Below are 23,708 nucleotides of genomic sequence, written 5' to 3'. Positions count from 1 at the left end.
CATTGATAATGCTCCCTTTATCAAATACATAAGACCCGACCAGTTGTGATTGCAAGACTGGGACCCTTTACATTAGAAAGCTAGCTTCTGACCCATGATGACTTGGTTAAAGTTTGTGAGTAAATAAGTGTAAGTTTAGCAAGAATAAAATAAATTGGAAAAAAATCAGAAGCATGTTAAAACCCCACCGATAAGATCCGACAATATAATTTCACTCAAGTATGATGTCTCTTTTTGAAAAAAAAAGATCGTTATTGATCACTGCATCACTGGATTTGCTCAGAAATTTTTCAACAGAATGTTAGAAAAATTAGTTTTTTTGACAGTTGTATGTCCTTAAAGTGTTCATTTTCAGTGCATTTCAATGAAATTAATATTCTATTTACCAAAGTGGTATGGAAAATCGGTATGGTCTAAAATGTGTAACCTGTACCCGTACCAACTTTTCCCCGTACCCAAATACTATTTTGCCAATTTCTTCATTAATACTTGATATTACCAGCTGAAAGTTGGTATACATTTATAAAATGACATGATGGTTAGGCTAGAATAAACGATCTTTAAAATATTTGTCGAAAAAAATGATTTTATTCGATTTTCTATTTTCAAAAGGTCTAAAATGTGTAACCCGAAATTCCCGTACCAAAAATCAAAGTCCAGTATTTTTGTTATCTGTACAATTTTTAATGCATATTTGACATTCGAACATCATAATACTATCACAATTTTCATTGACGATAAATTAAAATCATACCAGACTCTTTTTTATGAGACTTTGTTTTTCATTCTGGATAAGACCGTATCCATTCTTTTTACGCTAAGTACGGTACGAGAATCCATAATAGTCAATAATTAGTTTGGTACGGTAACTTCCGGTTACACATTTTAGACCTTTTGACTTCAGAAAACCGATCAAACAAGAAATATTAGAAAGATATACATTATTTTCTTGATTAGAAATGTATTCAAACGGACTTTTACCCATCTCATGCAATTTTCAGTTCTTAGCATAAGAATGAATGTTTTAGCAAAATATTATTTGGGTACGAGGAAAAGTTGGTTCGGGTACAGGTACGGGTTACACATTTTAGACAATACCTGGAAAAAATTGTTTCTCCATTATAGAATTAAAGAAAGACGATACATTATGTTAACATCCCGGACCCAAAAAGTTAACATTATTTCATCCGTCCAGACCAACGATCCTTAATTAAGTTATGTGCCACCGGGTGTAAATATTCAGGTCCGCATTCCATATTTAAAAGTAAAAAAAATGTTATTCGGTATTTACTTACAAATCAATAAAATATGTATTTGTATATGCGTAGTACGTAGAGTCTTGCGATCGATGACCAGTCCTTGAACTTTACCGAAATCGTGTCATCCGGTTTTTATGAACACCCAAAATCTTCTTTCAAAACTGACAAGTGACGTTTCTGTCCCCTACACTAAAATTCTCTCAAAAAATATTTCTTTGGTGGTGCAAGAAAACTTGTTTTTTTTTATATCTTAAAATTGTTGTAATACATTTGTGTACTAGAAACGGGATGGACGAGGGTAGGTTTTTAATCGGTAATTTGTGTGTGTTTTTTTTTTTCATTTGATCGTGCTACATAATAAGAAATCTTAGACTAGGCTACTTGCACGATCAAATGAAAAAAACACACACAAATTACCACAATAAATACTCACTAGATACCAGTTTTGCATTGCATATTCCCGAGGCCGAGCAGGTGTACCCAAGACATGGAGGGTATGAAAATATAGTGCGTTTACTTTTTGCCTTTCTACAAAGTAATGTTTTGTCAAAAGATATGAATGACGAATTATAAAGTAGAGTTATGTCACAGGAACATTTGGCCACATGGTTTAGTTCTATTTGGGCTGATAAATGACTAACTATACAAGCTATCCAATATTTTATTCACACTGAAAATACATTGATAAATGAATTACAATTATGTAATTAAAAGTAATTATAATTTGGACCGTGAATTTGACAGGCAAAACATGCAAAAAAAAAAAACCTTTAAAAGTGAAAATGTGCTTACCTGAAAATAGGGAAAAAGTTATAGATCCCACAGCTCTAATGTGCTGAGTAAGTGGGAATACCTGTGTTTTATGGGCAGACAGTATATATAGTACAGACAATTTGTGGTGGGATTACATGTATTAAATTATTGTGCAGAAAGTACATATAGTGAAAGTCTATTGTCATTGTCTGTTAATGAATGAATGAATGAATGCCTAAATGATAGTAAATCGAAATCAGCATAGTATTTCTCTTTCTTTATTCAACTGATAATTTGTTACAGTGACACTTATAAAGTAGAGCAGACATTGCACTACAAGTCATAATAAGATGACAAACTTTTTGTTATGAAAATTTAACATTATAACACAAGAAAGTCAATTGGTGCAAGCACCAACCGTTTAAGCCGGGTAAAAGATTTTTTATGACACAGAAAAGAAATTTGGAGTTTTTAAACTATAACTTTAGAAAAGTTTGACTCTTGGTTTGTTGGTTATCATTAGTGACTTGCAGATTGGGATCTCACATTTGGTAGTAGAGGAGGAAGTCGTCATAATGTTAATAAATGTGAATTTAACCTTTGACCTAAGAAGCACTGAGTCTGATTTCAGTTTGACAGAAAGTTAACCTGTTATACCAAAAGTAATATAAAGCAGGAATCTTTGAGTTTCATATCTGTAACATTCTATATTTACTTCTAAAGATTGCAAAAATTTCACTCCACTACAGGCTGCTGAATGGGACTCTTGTGGTTTTGTACTTAAAATTCAATTTTTTTTTACAGACGAAAGTGAGTTTTGTTCAACAAAAATGAGTTCACATTAACAAAATCAATAACATACTACTAATTTAAATTTTGTCATACAAAGTTATCTTTCAGTGGACAAAAGTTACTTTTGTCATGACAAACTTCATTTTTGTATCACAGACTTTACTTTTGTTACCTAATTTGCATATTTGGGTAGTCAATTTTGTGTGCAAATGAATTTAGACTGGATTCTGTGAACTAATTTGCATAGAACTGAGATATTATGACAAATTAAATTTTGTCACAAAATTCAATTTTGTATTTCATTGTTACTTACTTTCGTAATTAATCGGAAACCTGCAAGACCTATGGTCTCTACATCCAATGACAGGCCTTCTTACAAAATCGTGATGAGAGAATTCATATACATATCCAAAGTATTCTGTAAACTAATTTGCATACAACATTGACTTTTGTGACACAAAATTTTCACTTCTGTCTCCACAAAAATTAATTTTAATTACAAAAGAAATCACAGGATGCTTACTTATTTAATCAACATTTTGCATACAATTTCAATTTTGTCTCACAAAATTGACTTTTGTTATTTAATTTCTGTATCAGGTAACAAAAGTCAATTTTCTTTGCAAATAAGTTAATATTTGCATACCTATTTGACACAATTGAATTTCGTTGACAAAAATGAATATTGTCTACAAAAATGAATTTTGTCATAACAAAATTGAAGTGATCATGAAACAGGTCTGTATAACATAGTTTTGTACAACAAAAATGAATTTGTTATAACAGAATTCAATTTTGTGTACACAAAATTGATTTTGATTATAAATAGATCAAGACCCATTCGGTGCCCCATACCAACGATCTATATGTACTCCCAAGATAATTCGAATGGTTTACATAACATCTAATTTTTTAGAGTTTCAGAGTTTCCGTTTTAAATCTTGCATCGTCTTTGTTAAAACAATATGTTAAACAACATTAAATAGAAAAGGATGAAAAAAAATGTGTTATACTCAACACACTCAGGGAGGCATTTATAATACGACTAATGTTTTATAAAGTGCTGTTAGCAGTCTGCAGTTGATAAAACACAGGTTTGCAGTAACTCATGTAACATCTTTAAAATCATATCATATTACGGACCGGCTTAGTGCCAGCCTGTAATAAAAACATTCCATGGAAAAGGTTGATATGATGATTGCAAAACGAAAGTGAAAGTAGAGAAAATGGCTATTTAAAGTTCAAGCCTACTTTATAGCTGATCTGATCCGAAAGGAAGAACATTGCTTTGCTAGATCCATTAATTTCAGATTCTGCTATATCCTAGTTTCGGGGACTTGATACATCGCATCTACTCCAAAGAACTTGAGATAAAGGATACTACAGCCACTGACGGCACTGTGAAGTCAGCCTTATATCTTGACCTACTCTTAGAGATTGACGGTAAAGGAAAACTACTGACCAAACTTTACAACAAACATGAAAACTTTTCATTCAGAATTGTCAACTTTCCTTTCATCTGTGGCATCTGCTTCTGGAGTTTTTATATCACAACTCATATGTTATGCCAGAGCTTGCCATAACTACGCAGACTTTTTGTTTCATGCTAGAACTCTTACAATTAGGCTTCTGGAACAGGGTTATGTTGCTACTAGATTGAAGTCATCACTACAGATGGTTGCCATCATGAACTTGTGGATTGTTATGGTCTTTCCATCTGTAACATGAAAACTGAGTTGTTCAACGTGTCATAGTTTTGCCTTGCTCTTTCGTCTACCCAAACTTGATGACTTTTTATGAGCAACTTGGGGGGTGTTTCTAGAAAAGCAGAGGATGCTTACCCTACCCATGCACCTTGTCCATGCTCCCAGTTTTTAGTGGAGTCTGAGTTTCTCATTTGCTTTTGATACTATGTATGTATTATTTTAGTTACTTAATTTTTTTTGTTGTGTATGTCAGTTTTCCATGATTGGTCTTTGTCCCTGGATTAGTTTCTTTTGATTTCTGCTGGAACCTTGGTTCCCTTGATTACTCTTTCTGTCCAATTTTCATGGACTCACCCTACTCCTTTTGCGGGAAATTAATTTTTCAAACATTCTTAGAAATGCTGCATAATTGAAAGTTTTATTGAACCAATTTACATATTTTTTTTTTAAATCCTAAAAATATACACTTCACTAAAGAAGTCTATGGGAATATTAATGCAATACTGTGACCACTAAGGTATGAAGATGGATTAAAATATCTTGGTTTACCCACGTTTATAGAGTACTGATGTGATCAGTAAAATATGATACAAGTTTATGCTCCACAATGAATTGATGATATCTAGTGGCAAAGTATGTTATTTTCATCTGATAACCATACATGTGGGCATCCACTGAAATTGCACTAAGAACTATGCAATACTACACAAAGTCTTCATTCCTTTTCATTAATTTATGAATAGTAGATCAGTGGAATGGTTTTTCCACTGAAACTGTGTTCCAAATCAATGAAAATTTTCTAAAACCATCTGAATGAGGAAAACTAATCCCTGGATTAGAGGAAAATGAAATAACTACCTTTGGTGTAGTTTAGGCTTTATGAACCATGAACCAGTTTATGAATTAGCATTAACTACCCCACAGTTTGTGATACAAGCATAACTTTGTAAAAAATTCAAAAACTTTCTATTTGCGTATAGGCAGCTACATCCCTGATAAAAATGTGAAAATTTGATTACTGATAAACAGAACAATAGTTACTTTCAATTTTGATACTGACAGTATCATATGATGGAATATCTCAGACTTAATGTACCATGATAAACTTATTACAAGAAGGCTTCTGGAACAGGGTTATGTTGCTACAAGTTTGAAGTCATCACTACAGAAGTTTTATGGTTGTCATCATGAACTCATGGAATGTTATGGTATATCCATCTGCACAATAATAATTGATTTGTTCAATGTGTCATAGTTTTGCTTTGCTCTTTCGTCTACCCAAACTTGATGATTTTTTATGAGCAATTTCGCAGGTGTTTTTAGAAAAGCAGAGGACACTTACTCTACCAATGCACATGATCCATGCTCCCAGATTTTAGTGGAGTCCAAGTTGCTCATTTACTTTGTTTCTTTGTACATATTATTTGGGTTATTTTATGTTCTTTGTTTTGTGTGTCTATTTTCCCTGTCTGTTTCTGTCTGTCCCTGGATTACATTCTTTTGATTTCCGCTAGAATCTTGCTTTTCTTGATTACTCTTTCAACTCATGCTAACAAACTCTTTGAGATATTCTACATTATAATCAACAGTAACTTTAATCCTATTAACTCCTGCACTACACTGCTAAGCAACACTCCACTCCACTATTGCAAAGCAATAATCCAGTCCGCTGTTTACTGATCACTAAATGACATAGCAATAGGTTTTGGAAGCATTTATCTTATACTTGAGTTATGTATACATAAAAAACAAACTTAAAAAAATATCATCCCTTCTTGGATTTGGTGCTGGAGTAATTTTTATACATACTTCATTCGTGGGGGGAATATAGGTTTCCACCTGTCTGTCAGTCCGTCTGTCCAAACTATTTTCTTAGCATTGAACATTGTGATGAAACTTTGTGGGATGTATTATAATCACATGGAGATGTGTATACTGTCAGGAATTTATGTTTGGATAAAAATTGTAGACCTGATGGCTGTTGAACCTATGTGTTAGCCTCGTGCCTTGTCTATAACTCCTCCTTAATAACTTGCTGGATTGTAATGAAATTTAATGGAGTATTAGATTTCCATATTTTGATGTGCATGTTGTGCAGAATTTATTTTTTGGCAAAAATTGTAGAAATGAAGGCTGTTGGACTTAGGCATTTTCCAGCAAAACTAGGTCTCATTTGTTCTCCACAACTTGCAGTATTGTTATGAAAATTAATGGGGTGGTAAAGTAACATAATGGGATGCGCATGTTGTCAGGAATTGATGTTTAATGTAAATTTGCAGTTAGAATTGTAATGATTGTGGTTTTAAGTTTGGTGTGTTAGAAATGTCAATAAAAAAAAAAAGTGCTTAGTTTATCCCCCATAAAAATTGTGTCCAATATGAATCATGTGTCCACATTGGTCCTGAAATGTACAGAGTTCAACAGGCTGTGGGGGTATTACTCATGTTAGGGGCAATGTCTAGCTTGTTTTGACAATCACTAGATCTTCAGCTTTAAAATAGGGAAAAAGATCTGAAAAGGGTTTGAACAATGTACATGTACATGTAGTACTACAAGTAAAGTATATGATTTTAAAAACAACCTGTTCAGTATTATTATAAAACAACTTTTCCGTGTATTGACATAACTTGAATTATTAACTTTGATTCAATATCCAGCAATTTTCTCAGGACAAATTTCTTGTCAGTCATAATGTATATATATATATAAACTATTTTAAATTTTATAATTCATACCAGAAGGTCCAGTGATAATTCTGCCATCTCTGTTTCAGAGCAATAAATTTTTGACAAGTAATACCTGTTATATTTGAAAAGAAACAAAAACAATTGGTCACAACAAACTGCAGAATGGTTTTCTGACTTGAAGTTTGTTGGTAAAACAGGTTTTTAACTAACAAATACTTTGGTTACAGAATCAGCCAATTTACAATACAATCATATATACTATATGACAGTGTCAATCAATTCAATGACATTTACTAAAGAATTTTGTGAAGTTAAATGAGAACTTTGGTAGGGGGTCACAAATCTGTGTTAACATATTTTTTAAATGTTTTTGGGCAGTTTAATGCAAGTGACATTGCATATAGTAACTATGGATTGTGCCTTCCTCTAGAGAAAAAAAAAATGCCTACTTTGAGATATTACTGTGTTCTTATTTTTGTAGCGCCAAAACCTCAAAGACAGCCTAAGGAATCAAGACGTCATAGAGCTGCTCAAGCACAAGGTATATTGTCGGGAATTTTTTAAATACATGTATGTATTTATTTACCCAGACTTGTATCATAATGCAGTTAATATATCAATTTCAATAGTATATAATATAATTTAATGTTTCATAATATTAAAAATCAATTTGGAGGTACTATCTTGCATGCTTATTTGTCCACTGTGAAAATATTGACAATTAGTGCACAACAACAAAAAATGTGTAGTACTGGAAGATAGACCATTATCAAATATTTATGAAAGAGACATTAAACTACTCATACATGGATAAAAGTCATGGAAGTCAGTTCACTAGATTTTTACAAAGTTTTCCAGAATGTACAAGTGAAATTACCCAGTACCAAGATTTTTTCTTGTATATAGTTGCAGAAAATGATACAAAGAAGAATAAAACAGAAGATACTGTAAAAGAAATGGATAACTCAGATTTGGGTGCTACTAACTTGTTTCCTATCAACCCTGCTACCAGGACTACATCACATGAAACCAGTATGGTTGATATTAATGGAGGGGCTCTTGAAGGGGTATAATATTCATATTACCAATGTACTCTTTCTTTCATTGTTAAGTGATAACAACACTTTGATAAAAAAGATTTTCATTTAAGTCACATGTTCCATTCAAAGTTAATAAATGAAGGCAATGGAGTAGATAAGAGAGAAGACAGAAGCAATATTAGAGTCATTTGATATTTCCTGAAAAAAAAAGAACCAATGAAAGATCAAATACTTTTTTCGGAGAAACCATGTAACATGGCAATATACAGGTATATAATGCTCCCAAAGAATACACTAGCAAAGTGAAATCTGCTTTGTTTGTATTAATAGTCATTTTTTTCATGAATGTAAAATTTAATTAATAACAACGTGATATATGTTCAAAACTTTTTAATATTGATCAATGTTTTGTTGCAGGGTGGACAGATTTTAAGAAATACAGCCTCCCTGAGTTGTTTATTACATAAACCAGTTAGAGTATATAACATCAGGGCTGGTAGGAGTAAACCTGGTCTAAGGTACCACATTAACATCAATTATTGGATCAATTCAAGGGTGGATCCACAGATCCAGGGATTGGAACTCTTGTATTGTTGCAAAATTTGAGAAAAAATGAGCAAATAATTGCTTGGATCCACCTTTTTTCTGGAAAACCCCTCCCAAAATATCATTATATAGATAGCAGTGAAGTATCAAATGTTCCCTGTGTGATAGATTTCAATAATTCACAATGATTACCAGCTCAGACTTTCTCCCAGCAAAATGTCACAACACTTTTCGCTTGTGACATCAACTTTTTAGCTCACCAGGCTGAAGGCCATGTGAGCTGTGGCCATCACTTGGCTTCCCTCGTCGTCCGTCCTCATGAACAACTTTTCAAAACTCTTCTCCTCTGATACTACTTGACCAATTGGAACTAAATTTAGTATGAATGTTCCTTGAGGTATCGTGCATAGAACTGTTGTGGGGATTTTTGATTCAATGAAAAACATGGCTGCCGTTACTAAAAATATAACATAGGGGTCAGACAGTATTTTTTCCCATTTACCTCCAAAACGTTAGGTTTAGCCAAATTCTGACATCAGTAAAATTGTTCAACATGATGAGATCTATCTGTAGTCAAATTTTCATTTCAATCTGTCCAGCCAAGTTGGAGTTATTGCCCTTTTCGATGTTTTTTTGCTAGTTTTAATGTTATTTCTTTCAAAAATCTTCTCCTCTGTCATTACTGGACCAATTGAAATCAAACTTTGTATGAATGTTCCTTGGGGTATTGTGCATGGAACTGATGTGGGGATTTTTGATACATCGAAAAACATGGCCACTGTTACTAAAAATAGCTTAAAGTGGTCAGACAGTAGTTTTTCACATATTTCTCCAAAACCGTGAGGTACAGCAAAATTATTTCTGGAGCTGAAATGACCCTTATTATAAGGCCTTCAAAAGTCTTCAGGCATCAAAGTTGTCAGGTGACTCCTTGAAAGATGAATTTTTACAGTTTTCAGCCAATATCTTGAAAACTATAATAGATGGAAAGAAACTTTCTGTAGCTGAAATGATCCTTTTGATAGTCCTACCAGTCTCTTTGAGTCATAACTGTTGGACAACTCCTTGATAAATTTATTGCCCTTGAAAGACAAACTCTACCCAGGTGAGTGATTCAGGCTCTTGTTATTTGATGTTACTGATGATTTGGAATATCAACCTGGGTAACAAAATTTTAAATTCTATTTGAAAAAAAAAATGGCAATGAATTTTGGAGAAAATTTGTTTGATAAATAGGATAGTCAATTGGTTATTGTAAATAACAAAATACAATTACTCTTGCCATGAGCACTTGGAGATTAAACTTGTAAATGAAGTTCCACACACCTGGTTATTCACTCTCTCCAATTAATTATCAAATGATTATTCTCTACTTGTGAATTTTAATCTCACATTTTTGTCAGTCTATTCTACATAGGAACTCAAATAAAACCTACTGGTACATGCTAATGCTTATTATGGTAATATTGAACATACAACTGTTCATATTTATAAATGATGATGTTGAAGATAGAATTTTTTTGATGTTCCAATAAGCTGTATTTCACATATGAACATGGTAACTCCAGAATGAAATATTATAACCAGAAGTTAAATAACATTTCAGTTAATTTGTAATATTTTAGACAGAAAAAAATTCTGATACTGCTTATGGGTAGAGGTGATTCAGGGTGTAGAAAACCCCAACTGACAAATGATTTTTTTTTTGTCTACATATGCTACATTTTTATGTAATTATAAACCTTTCTATATTCAGATCCATATCTTTTAGAACACCACGCTTTTATCTCCCACTATAATCAAATCAAGAAAGATAACTCTATGCAAAGTGCAACTTGCATGATAAGTTTCATTTTGCTATCTATTTTAATACATATAATATTTGTATTTTTTATAGACCACAGCATTTAACAGGTTTGGTGTTAACAACAGATGTATGTCAGGGAAAACTGGAAGGGGGGAGTGTTGGTTCCACAGATATAAGGTTTTTTCCTGGAGATATTAAGTCAGGGTTTTACAAAGGAGATACTGGCACGGCTGGGTAAGCCTTTATTGGTATCCAAATCAACTTACAACTACAGAAATGCAATTCATCCAAATACATCAAGGCTTTGAAGTTTTCATGCATTTAAAATATAAACTTTGTAGATTTAGACATGCATGCTACCATAAATTTGCCACCTCTAACTCGAAGAGTTGAAAATCCTGTTTATCAAGGTTTTATCCCATCCTACTGCTCTGCTCAGAAGTTCAAACTCACATTTCCAGATTATTAATTGTAAAAATGAGTGAATGTCAAGCAATTGATGCTCTTTTTGTTAGTCTGTTAAATTAGCTTATTTTAAAGCTAATTGACAAGTTTATTGTTTTAGTAGACTTACAGTATGATAGAGGGACAGTTTGCAATTTTCTTAATGTAGTTATTTTTTTACGGCATACAATAACAATTATGGTTGATTTAAAATACATGCAGATGTATTATATGTATAAATATATAATACTAAAAAAGTTACTAAAAATAGAACATAGGGGTCAGACAGTAGTTTTTCGCATATATCTCCTAAACCGTTAGGATTAGCCAAATTGACTGGTTAAAAGTCTTCGGCATGATGAGATCTATCTGTGGTCAAAATTTGGTGAAAATCTGTTGACCCACGTTTGGACATTTTTTGCTGTTTTTACTGTTATTATTTGAAAAAATAAAGATATTGTTAAAGAAATTAATAATAATAAAAAATGGGTTTGGTAAATTTATGCTAATTTAATCCAGAGCTGACTTAGTTTAAACATATTTTATTTCAGATAAAATAAATCAATTATAATAGAAATACATCATAAGGATTTGGAAGCAAGCCTGAGCTTACGTCTCCTATCATATGACATATATTATCACATTGAATCAGCATGCTCTAATACGTTTGTTTTACATATATTTATGCAAAAGTAGAATAGAAAAATGATATGAGAAAAGAAAGAGAGACATGTGTGTAAATCAAATGTAATGAAATGCAATAGAAAAAAAAACAACAAAAAACAAACAATACAAGTGTTAAGTATCTACAAATTGTTTACTTTTTAAATTTTAAGATTGCACCTTGAGCTGACTTGAAACATATATAGGAAGTGATTGTCTAAAATTCAATATGTGCTCAAAATACTGTACTTCAAAAGATTGTTGTCATCGTCTTCATAGACACCAAGTACAAGACAGACTTATAAAACCCAATTCAATTTAAATATTACATTAATAACTGACTGAAAATAATATGAATACACTCAGAAAGGTATACCGTAACTAAAAAAATGTCTGTTTGAAGATGTCATGATCTGATGTCAAAACTCTAGACTTCAATGATCAAAGTTTCAAGACTTTATCAAAGTCTATGATTTGCATACAGAACAGAAACCTGCAGTTAGAAATACTGTGGATATAAACCATGGCATGGGTGATAATTTGAGGTTAAAAATGATATTGGAAATAATGCAAACATGAAATTCAGGATTCTCCATGGATCAAAATGAACACATGGCTCACTCTCCAGTTGGACAATTTTTCATCGTGGCACGTGTCCTTTCGCGCAGAAAATAACTTGCCAAAAAAAGTATGATGAGGTTGAATGTGACATATTTAATAGCACAAGCTACAACATAAAAATCAAAAATGGTATTTTTTTCTGTCTGTATTGTCTATTTCAATTATACCATGGTAAAGTTTTCACTTCCCTAGGCTTGATCATAGGTCCACACCTCTATAAAGAATTAAAACCACTGGCAGGTGTGGTCATTTTGTTGATATCATTAAACCATGTGCATTTAACAAGTTCTTTATAATTAAGAACTTAGACAGTAAAATGTCGTTTTTGTCCGAATTCTGTCATTAAACAATCTTTTAGAACTTTTGGGAGTCGATCCATTGCATTTTCATAAAAGTTAAGCAAATTGAACTGCTTTTCTATGTCAGATAATTGCTGAGATCATCAAGATGTTGTATAAATTAAGATAGTCTTCTTCCCTCTCTGATCACATCGATCTTTGTCAAATTGAATTAAACTATGAAAATTTCAATATTTGATTAAATGGAAAGTTTTCAAATTTTGTTCATTTAAAAAATAAAAAACAGTAGAAATCGTTCCACTTTTTTTAAATCTTATTGAGTTTGCCAACGGTGATAATTGTAAATTTGACAGATCTGAGATGTGTTTACATTCCCTGACACATTAAACCCCCGGAAATTACCAATCAAAACATTGAAACTACCGTTAGAATAAACACGTGGGCCAATCATATAGATTTATGACAGGTATAGGTGATTAATAAACAAGAGTAATTGGGAAATACAGTACCGATTTGCAATTCATGACTCAAATTTGAATACATGGCACTCACCAAACGAACACGTGGTGCTCCTTTTGAATTCATGCCATGCAAAAAGAGGCCGTGGAGAACCCTGGAAATTATGACAGGGTTGATTGTGACAAGGGAGATAATTTGTGAAGATTGTGCCAAGAGAGATAATTTGGAATTGTGACATGGAAGATAATTTTGAATTTAAAATTTATGGTTTGCATTGAATAGATCTTCAACTATTTATGTCTTTTTTAGGAGTATATGCCTATTAATGCAAGTAGCTATTCCATGTTTAGTGTATGCTGATAGTCACACAGAACTTACACTTAAAGGAGGTACCAATGCAGATATGGCTCCACAATTAGATCATATGCTAATGGTATTTAAACCTACTGCAGAAAGATTTGGATTGAAATTTGACTGTAGAGTAGTTAGACGGTAATTTCATACTTAATACTTAATATAAAATGCAAAGTAAAGGAAAAAGTTTTATGAAGCCAGTATTTGTGTATAATCTGCATCACCATTATGGCCTGAGATCGTTTTAAAGAAAAGAATTTGAACTGAAGACAGATAACTTGAGTAAATCTGTTTTGATCACTATAAAATTGTAAAATATTTCTGTATCTAAAATGGAAGGTTTTGAGGTTATGGTCATTACTATAGAACTTAAAGAACAAATATAGGTAAGAAAAAAATCATCTTCAACTTTATATAAGTTGGTTATTCTGAAGTCTAATTGCAATTTTTTTAAAATTTTGATGGTAAATGACAACTATTGGTCTGACTAAATTCATTTATTGCTTTGCCAAAAATTAATAACAAGCCAAATTTAGAGCAATTTCTTGTTTGAATCTTGTGTCCATGCTTGTTCCAACTGATAAGGGTTGGACATCTGAGGCTATATCAAGCTGCTCCCTGCAAACTATTTTATTTGGATTTCCTAGCTTTATATAATGATTCTAATGATTTGTTATTCTCATATCAATATATTTTGTAATCCAGAGGTTATTTCCCTAAAGGAGGTGGAGAGGCTGTTATTACATGTCATCCTTCACACCAACTTACAGCTGTAACCATGACAGATAGAGGCAGTATTAAGCAGATTTATGGCAGATCATTTGTAGCTGGAGTTCTGCCACACAGGGTATGTTAATTGGTCTTAGTGTTGTCCATTAAGATTTTTTTCAGTCTGTTCTGAACTTTGCATATCTGTTTTCATTCCCAATCTAGTTTGATCAGAAGCATTTTGAACTTAACCCTGCATGTTATTTAGACATATAGGATTGCATTTTTTTTCAAATGTTTCAGTTTGGACTACCATAAAAAAGTATCTTCTTTTGAAAATATGTTCCTTCATTAGATATGAAACATGTTAAAAGATTTGATTGTAATTTGAATGAAGGCCATGTTTTTTTTTATTTCATAGGTTGCTCATATAATGGCAAAAGAAGCAGAGGATGTGATACGACAAGAGTATAAAGATGTCCCAATCAATATTGATGTTGTTAAGGAGAAGTCAGCTGTGGGCACTGGAACTGGTATTGTGTAGGTCTAGTTTGATTCCTTACTTTCATGATATTTAGTTTTAAGAATGGTCTTTAGATAATGACAAGGAAGTACAAAGTTCAAGGTTTTCTTAATTTATTTAGTTTCAATATTTTTATACCACTGGGCAGATGTAAACAATAATATAGAAATGAAATATTCAAGAAGTACTATTTTCATAATTTTTTATTTTTAACCAATTTTTAGCTCACCTGGCCTGTTTCTCCTCTATAACTACTTGACCAATTGGAACCAAACTTGGTATGAATGTTTCTTGGGGTATCCTGCATAGAACTGATGTGGGGATTTTTGATCTGTCGAAAAACATGGCCACTGTTACTAAAAATACAACATAGGGGTCAGACAGTAGTTTTTCTCATATATCTCCAAAACCGTTAGGTTTAGCCAAATTCTGATACCAGGTAAAAGTGTTCAGCAGGATGAGATTAATATGTGGTCAAATTTTCATTTTGATATGTTAAGCCATGTTGGAGTTATTGCCCTTTTTCAACATTTTTTTGCTATTTTGAATGTTATATCTTTCAAAAATCTTCTCCTCTGACACCACCTGACCAGTTGGAACCAAACTTGATGTGAATGTTTCTTGGGGTATCGTGCATAGAACTGGTGTGAAGATTTTTGATCCATTGAAAAACATGGCCACCCTTACTAAAAGTAGAACATAGGGGTGAGACAGTACTTTTTCGCATATATCTCCTAAACTGTTAGGTTTAGCCAAATTCTGACAAAAAAGGTAAAAGTGTTCAGCATGATGAGGTCTATATGTGGTCAAATTTTCATGTTAATATGTTAAGCCATGTTGGTGGATTTATTGATTGTTGTGTTTTAACATCCGTGCAGCAATATTCAGCTATATTCAGGCAATAAGCCATGTTGGAGTTATTGCCCTTTTTAACTTTTTTTTTGCTATTTTGAATGTTATTTCTTTCAAAAATCTTCTCCTCTGACACCACTCGACCATTTGGAACTAAACTTGGTATGAATGTTCCTTGGGGTATTGTGCACTGAACTGAGGAGGGGATTTTTGATCCGTCGAATAATATGGCCGCCGTTACTAAAAATAGAACATAGGGGTCAGAGAGTAGTTTTTCGCATATATCTCCTAAACCGTTAGGTTTAGCCAAATTTTGACTGGGTTAAAAGTGTTCGGCATGATGAGACTTGTCTGTGGTCAAAATATGGTGAAAATCTGTTGAGCCATGTTGGAGTTATTGCCCTTTTTGGACGTTTTTTGCTGTTTTTAATGTTATTATTTTTCAAAACTCTTCTCCTCAGAAACTACTTTACAGAATTTAATGAAGTCGGTATTTTTGTTTTAAAGGGTATCCTTAACAAAATGAATGTTTGGATTTTTGATCTGTTATAAAGCATGGCCACTGTTACTAAAAATAGAACATAGGGGTCAGACAGCAGATTTTTGCATATATCTCCAAAATGGTTAGGTTTAACCAAAATCTGACGGGTAAAATTTTTCAGCATGAAGAGATCTATTTGTGGTCAAATTTTGGTGAAAATTTGTTGAGGTCTCACTAACCACTTCTAATGTTTCCATTACTTTACATGTTAAAAAAGTAATTTTCAAAGTCTCACTGTTAATTCTCAGGATAAATGACATCTTAAAGTTGCATACCGTTGCGAAGCTTGGAAAAAAAGGCTTCCAAAATCATTATGCTAATGGTACGATGATAGTAGAAATTCTTCACAAAATTTACTTGAATAAATAATACTGAAAGTCCACATTTTTACCTGTTCTGCTAACTGACAGCACGGAGGCAAATTACTCACACATGTAAACAATATTCATACACTTTTGTAGTTAATTACATATATGATTTTAAAGTACACATTCTCAGCTTCATTTTGACTACTTTTAATCATAACACACACAAATAATGCACTTACAATGCATATGTCTAGGTTCAGTGTGTTTTTGGTACTACATAGGGGGCTGGCCATTTGACCTGAAAGTGGTTAGTGGGACCTGACCCATGTTGGAGTTATTGCCCTTTTTGGACGTTTTTTGCTGTTTTTAATGTTATTACTCTAAAAAATCTGCTCCTCAGAAACTATTTTGCAAAATTCAATGAAAGTTGGTATTTTTGTTTTATAGGGTATCCTTAATGAAATGAATGCTTTTTGATTGCTGAAAAAACATGGCTGCCATTTCTAAAAATAGAACAATGGGGTCAGACAGCAGATTTTTTCATACATGTCCAAACCTGTTAGGTTTAGCCAATAGCTTTCAATTGCTGAAATGATCCTTATTATAAGGCTTACAAATGTGTCCCATGTATCAAATGGAGTCAAAATTGTCTGACAACTCCTTGTTAGAGTTATTGCCCTTAAAAAGGCAAAAATTTTACCAGGTGAGCAATTCAGGCTCCTGGGAGCCTCTTGTTCCTAGACTCATTTATTTTGAAAGTTATCTTTACTGATTTTATAGGCTTTTGTCTAGTGAGCCTTAATGATTTAAGTCAGTATTAACAATGATGTGTCAAGTGTTCTTCAAATTAAACTAACAACAACATTTGCCTGACTTACCTTTAGCTTGAATCTTGGTTCCCTTGATTATTCTTTCATCAGTTAAATTGTTATTACCTTCCTTTACACAGGTTTAATATCCCATTCTTCATTTTCAGTCCTCTATACATAATCAAACCTGTTTGATAAAAAAAAAAGAACTACATATAACCATTGCCACTTTAAAAGCAATATTCATTGCTTTCCATCAAAGTAGATATGAAGCAGGTGTAACCGGTTAGTGGTCAAAATTGAAATTAATGTGAAAGCGCCTGTGTGAAATAAATCTGATCTAATTTGTATAATTTCTTATTAAATTTAAGGTTCAGTGAAGTACCGGTATCTTAAGTGTACAAACATCTACATTCAGTATGGGTGAACATAACTACTTTTCTACAATAATTACTCTGTTGTTTCTCTTTGCAATGAAAATATGGCAAGTGATATTAAAGGAAACCATGTAATAAAACAAAAGAAATTTGTTCACAAGACACAGGTGCCCCTGCCATACTTTAATTTCAAAAGATTGTACTGAAGTTAGATGTGGTACAGAGTTGAATCTTACTCAAAAAAACAATTGATCTTACTGGAGTTAAGAAACAAATTTGAAAGCATTTCAATGAATTTTCAATTCCAATTTCAAAGAAGGGTTGAAAGAAATTGAAGCAAGCATACACACAGTACAATCCATCAAGCTGAAGCTGCTCACCAAATTTGAAATCATTCTAAGGGGTTAGTTATTTTTTTGTAGTTTAAAATTTACAAACAAACATAGGAAAACAACATAAAATATACAGATAAAAGCTTACACAGTGTGCAACCCAACAAACTGAAACTGTATATAAAATGTCAAATTGTTTCCATGAAGGATTGCGAAGAATTTTGTCATGAAAATTTAGAAAACCATAAAAAATACTAACATTGGTGATATTTGATTAAGTGGACTGGCGAAATTTAATCTGGCTAAAGTTGCCATCCAAATTTCAATCATTCCCATGAAGAGTTGCTGAACTTTTTAAAAAATATACTAAACATACACACATATGTACACCAGTTAAACTTTGGTATGTCATAAAAATTAGTATTGACAACTATCATGGCCTTCCCAAGAAAGAACAATTCAGGGAATACATGAATTCCTTTATCTTTACTTTATCTTTTATATTGTACATTTTATTATTGTTATCTTATAAATGTTATTTTCTTTTCCAATAATGGGTCACTCTTAACTAGCAATGAACTCTTGACAGAGAACAAATTTAAATTACATAGGGCCAACATGACATATTAAAAAATGTTAACATAAAAGTATACAGTTACTTGGCACATGTTAAAATATTTCAGTCTGGCAGCAGAGACAACAACAGGTTGTTTCCTTGGTGGGTCTTCTCTAGGAAAAAAAGGTATGTCTGATTAATGTGATAATGTTATTGATCATGAATCATCCACAGGTGTTTAAATGTAAGCAGAATTAATTGTTTAGGCGTTTGGTATTTTTGATATTCTATATAGTCTAAATATCTGTCAACGGCATTGTCATACTTGTTAACTTTTTCATTTTCCTGGTAGTGAACCAAATGGTATGAAAATTTTCTATATTGTTACATTGTTACTTATGGCTAGAGGGAACTTGCTATTTAAAATTGGATTCCTGACCTATACCATTCTGCTAAAAAAGGACCAAAAGGTGTAGAATAGATGTTATTCAAAATTGATGTAGAAGATTTATTTCTTGTTCAACTTTGACAATTTAAAAAAAAATATTTCTTGTTAGATTCTGTGTTGAAAGTATTGAAAAGATTTAAAATAGCCTTTAGCATTTCAGTCTATAAGGGACCAAAGTGGGGCCACATTCTAAAAATTGACTTTTTTATTTTATTTGTCTTATTTTGAAATATTTTTTTCATTGGATTGGATTTTTCATTATGAAGATCTCAGCCTGCATTTGTCAGTCAGATTTCAGACATCTCTTACAGGTTTTGAGTTATAGGAGGTCAACAGGGACCATAAAATAAATAGATTTTAATACTTCTGGTCCAGTTTTTAAAGTCGTTTTTCATTGGACATCAGCTAAATTCATACCTGCATTTTCAGTATGAGAATGTGTCAGGTTTTTTTTTTTTTTTTTTTTTTTTTGGAAGACAGGGTTTTATGGTATTTTATTTTTTTTTTCATCTGATTTTGATGAATTGTTTTGTAAATAGTTTTTCTTTTCAAATGGTTTAAGATGTATGCTTATAAATTTACTCTTAGTATCATTCCCTGTTTTTTAGATGATGGGGTACAAAGCATCCATGAAAGCAGAACTTTTTACATAAAATGAATTTCAAAATGTTATGCAATATTGTATCAAAACCAGTTTTTGTGTCCTTAACGAAATGTAAATCCCTATGTTTATGTGTGTCAAAAACTAATATTTTGTCCACTTTTGCCCCATGTAGACAGAGTTCAACTAAATGTGGTCATATGCTGCACCCGACAAAGCTTTTATTTTTTATATCCTTTGTCAGATTTCAAATGAAGGTCTTTGACCATATTTTTCTTGTCAGAAACTTATTATACCCTGGCAAAATAAGTTTGGGGGGTATAGAGGTTTCATCTTGTCTGTCTGCTCGTCTGTCTGTCAGCAACTGTTTTCTAAGCAGCTTGCAGTATTGTTATGAAACATTGTGGGATGTGATATACCACATGGTGTTAAGCATACTGTCATGAATTTAAGTTTGGGCAAAAATTGTAGAATTGATGGCTGATGGACTTAAGCGTTTTTAGCAATATTTGGTCGAATATGTTGTCCACAACTGCTCCTCATCAACTTGTAGGATTGTTTTTAAATTTGATGGTGTCTTAAATTACCATATTGGGATGTGCACATTGTCTGGAATTTATGTCTGCACAAAAATTGTATAAATGATGTCTTGTGGGCTTAGGCAGTTTTCAACAAATCTTGGTTCTGATGCGTTGTCCGCGACTTGCAGGATTATAGTGAAAGTCAATGGAGTGTAAGATTACCATAGAGATTTGTGCTTATTGTCAGGAATTTATGTTCAACGTAAATTTGCAGTCATATCCTGCTATTTTGTTGTCAACAGCAAAAACAGTACTGATTTCGTTTTGGAGTTCAGTGTTTTAGAATGACAGCAAAATTGTGTGTCAAAAGTGCTTAGTCAGTCCCCTATAAAAATTGTGTGAAAAATAAAACGTGTCCTCATTGGTCCCCAAATTGGCTGTGGTGGGTATTAGTTACATATGGTGGCAATGTCTACTTTTGTGTCAAACTTGAATTACAGTCAAAATTTGGTGTTGTATCAAGTTTGAATGTTGTATCCATACTTGTCTCAACTGTTCAGGATTTGAACTATGCGGTCATAACAAGCTACCCTGTAAAGCTATTTATTGATAACAATTTGTAGTCTTATGATAAAATACAAATTTTATATATTTGATATGAGTTATTTTGAGGTTTCAAGGATGGAATGTCACTTCTCAATTTAAAAAGTCTGTTTTAAGTGTCCAATCCTTAAGAAAAATGTGGGTGGGTTTTATTGGTCAAAAGATAACATATTTTCATTTTAAATATGTTCTTTAGAATGCTTCACTGTATTGAAATTCAACAATGGTTTCATGTAATCATTCTTGTAATGTTTAAAAAAAAATCAGTGGAAAGAATCTTTTTAAGTGAGATAAATTATTGTGCCAATACAGTTTTATAACTCTTGCTTCAAACGTATTGTATTAGAAGATTACTGTTCTTTACATAAATAAAATGCATCTTGCTACTTATCAAAAACAATATGTGTGACCTTTTTCAATGAAGCACTTCATTTAAATTTCTTAGCTTGACAGTTTCTTTAATTTTTATGTTCATTTATATTATGTCTTCTGAATTGGCAGTTCAAGCTACTATTATCATTATGATTTTTTTTCTCTCATTTATTTTTAACAAAGACAAACATATAACATACATGTTATAGGTAAACCAGCAGAAAAAGTAGGTCAAGAAGCAGCTGAAGAGTTGTTGAATAACCTGTTCCATGGAGGTTGTGTGGATGATTATATTCAGGATCAGGTATCAATCAAAAACTTCCTGATTAATTCTATATTTAAATTTTCATGTAAACAATATATCAGTTACAATGGATTATTATTAATTTGATGTATAATATACTTTATACCTTACTACAGTTATAACTTATAATACGTGATTAAAACACATTCAGAATTTTTTATTATTTAAGGATTGTTTTTAATTTAGGACCAGGTTATGCAAGCATATTAAACTAAGTCAATTAAAAACTATCCTTGTAATTTAATTTCACCAAAGTCTTATTTAGCTTGTAATTATTTGAATTGAGGACTATGGACCAATCAAAGTTAATGAGGTCACAGTACCAAGTTTATAGAAAATTCCCAGATGAGAAATGAACAATCAAATTAAATTACTCTTGATTTAAACTACATGTATTGTTCTCTATCAATTACATATATATATTTTGTTCTTTATTAATAAGCTTTATAGATTTCTGATTCCTATACCTTAAAGCATTTCATTACCATTTTACTAACCCAGATGGTGAGTATTTGAGTTAAATGTAACATACTCAACTCTGGCCTTCAATCTGTCTAGTCCACAGAATTTATGTTTAACTAAGAATATGTACTGTTGCAGATTATAATCTTAATGGCACTTGCTAAAGGGAAATCTACAGTTAGATGTGGTCCCATGTCTCTCCATACAGAGACGGCTATCCATGTAGCTAAACAACTAACTGAGGTAAGCTTGATATATTTAATGGAATGGAAGTATACTTTTTACAATTTATTACTATAAAATATCTGTGTTTTACCATGTATAGCCTATTGTTAGAGGTTACATGGTGTCTTAAGATATAGTTTAAAATTGAAATTAGGTCTACGACAGCACCTCTCAAAAGTTTGAGTGATGTGTATATTAGAAAATAGCAGTCAATTTAACAAAAAGTCATGTGTAAATTATAACAGTCACAGTGCTATTTCTATGGTGACATTAGTATTTATGATCAATTTTACACTTACAACTTCTTTTTTTAAATTGCCACTAGGGCTTTTGTAAATATCACCAATATAAACTTTCTTCAAGCCATGTTTAAATATAGGAAATGTACAATACAGGTGCGTAGCTGCCGTTAGGCAAAAAAGCTTAATTTTGCCAATTTTTTTTTTTTTTTTTTTGAGATAAAATACATTCAGGAGAGGCATAAATGATGCTCTAAAACGCTATCTCCGAGGAGCTTGGGGGGGAGTATGGGGGGCAAAGCCCCCCCTCTGGACCTGCTGGGGGCCTTAAGCGGCCCCCAGACCCCTGCTGTAATTTTGCCTACACTTCAGTTTGGCCTCAGCTACGTGCCTGCAATATATTATTTGGTTTTACTGAATCATTTAATAAAAAAAAAAAACAAAAAAACAAAAAAACTACAGAGCCACAGTTGTGCATGAATTGGCTGTGTGTGTTGCAGAACAGAAGTTTGAATTGAAGCTCTTAAATTTGGATTGTGCATTATATATAGTTCATATCTAAATATTTTCTTTTTAGGCTAAATTTAAAATCACAGATATTAACAAAGGAGCAACATTGATTGAATGTGAAGGTATTGGCCTTGTTAATACACAGATGACAGACTCATGAACCAAAGAATTGTGATATTTATTCTATTCATTAACAATAATAGTGTAGAAGGGTGGGGTTTAAAGTGTTTGTATCAAAGTTATGTTCTCAAATGAAAAATGAAAAGCTTAGTGAAACATATTTCTTTGTCAGGGTTGCAATAGCAAGCATGTGTTTTGAAATAAAATGGATTGTCTCCCCTTCTTCATATTAAAGCTGAATTTCTGTTTTCATACAGAGTAAAAGAGTAAAACAACTGTGTAGACCTCATTAACTTGTTATCAATAGATTCAAATAATTCATTATGTGGTTAGTGAAATCCAAGAAAATTGCTGATGAATAATTTGTTAATGGAGTCTTTCTCTTTGTGCAATAAAATGTTCCATATTTTTTATGTGTGTTTGTCATTTAGAATATAATCTATCCCATACTTTGAAAGTGATGTTAAATATGTTTAGCATATCCTCATTATTTAGTTATGTATAATTATATCAGTACTTGTTCAGTACTCTAGTTGTAAAAGATGGGAAAAAAATTTTAAAAGGTCCAAAACCCTAAAATTTGGGGTCATGTAATGGTATAGTAATTTCATTGTTTGTGGGGTTGTTGTCAATAGACACATACTTTTCGGGTTTAGTGGGTTCTGGTTCCAACTGATTTTTTTTTTATATTAGGTGCCAATCACAAGCATTTCATAAAATAAAACTATACAACAGCAGAATAAGCATAAAGAGGTCTTTAAGGGTCAAAACTACTTAAAGTCTAGTGTCAAATGTCTAATCATAATCAAAATTCAAATCAGTATTCAGTTTGAATGGTTTGTCCATACCTACTACTCAGAGTTTGAC

General features: G+C 32.1%; 1 protein-coding gene across 6 annotated transcripts; it reads left to right on the top strand.

Moving 5' to 3' along the window:
- The first annotated feature begins 35 nt into the window (after positions 1–35).
- LOC148629062 (RNA 3'-terminal phosphate cyclase-like) lies at positions 36–23,252 on the top strand. Of its 6 annotated transcripts, none has more exons than XM_088543389.1 (12): positions 36–129; positions 7,679–7,738; positions 8,104–8,264; positions 8,655–8,755; positions 10,681–10,824; positions 13,386–13,568; positions 14,136–14,277; positions 14,560–14,678; positions 18,564–18,622; positions 21,191–21,285; positions 21,886–21,990; positions 22,789–23,252. In XM_088543389.1, exons 3-12 carry the CDS (start codon positions 8,154–8,156, stop codon positions 22,879–22,881), a joined length of 1,152 nt encoding a protein of 383 aa, XP_088399515.1. In that variant the 5' UTR covers positions 36–129; positions 7,679–7,738; positions 8,104–8,153; the 3' UTR covers positions 22,882–23,252. The 6 variants fall into 6 exon arrangements, with proteins under 6 accessions (XP_088399515.1, XP_088399506.1, XP_088399477.1 ...); XM_088543380.1 differs by lacking the exon at positions 36–129 and adding an exon at positions 1,135–1,243; XM_088543351.1 differs by lacking the exon at positions 36–129 and adding an exon at positions 1,409–1,557.
- Positions 23,253–23,708: the final 456 nt, after the last annotated feature.

The sequence above is a fragment of the Perna viridis genome, chromosome 1 (genome assembly GCF_037379345.1).
Source record: "Perna viridis isolate PV_CMFRI_1.1 ecotype Kerala chromosome 1, ASM3737934v1, whole genome shotgun sequence".
In the NCBI taxonomy this organism is placed as follows: domain Eukaryota; kingdom Metazoa; phylum Mollusca; class Bivalvia; order Mytilida; family Mytilidae; genus Perna; species Perna viridis.
The sequence above is the reverse complement of the archived record's forward strand: the minus strand, read 5'-3'. Positions and strand labels throughout refer to the sequence as shown.

Coding starts and splice junctions, on each gene's coding strand:
- LOC148629062 (XM_088543351.1), top strand. Junction 8,756..10,680: donor AGGAGTAAACCTGGTCTAAG/GTACCACATTAA, acceptor TATTTTTTATAG/ACCACAGCATTTAACAGGTT. Junction 14,679..18,563: donor GGCACTGGAACTGGTATTGT/GTAGGTCTAGTT, acceptor AAAATATTTCAG/TCTGGCAGCAGAGACAACAA.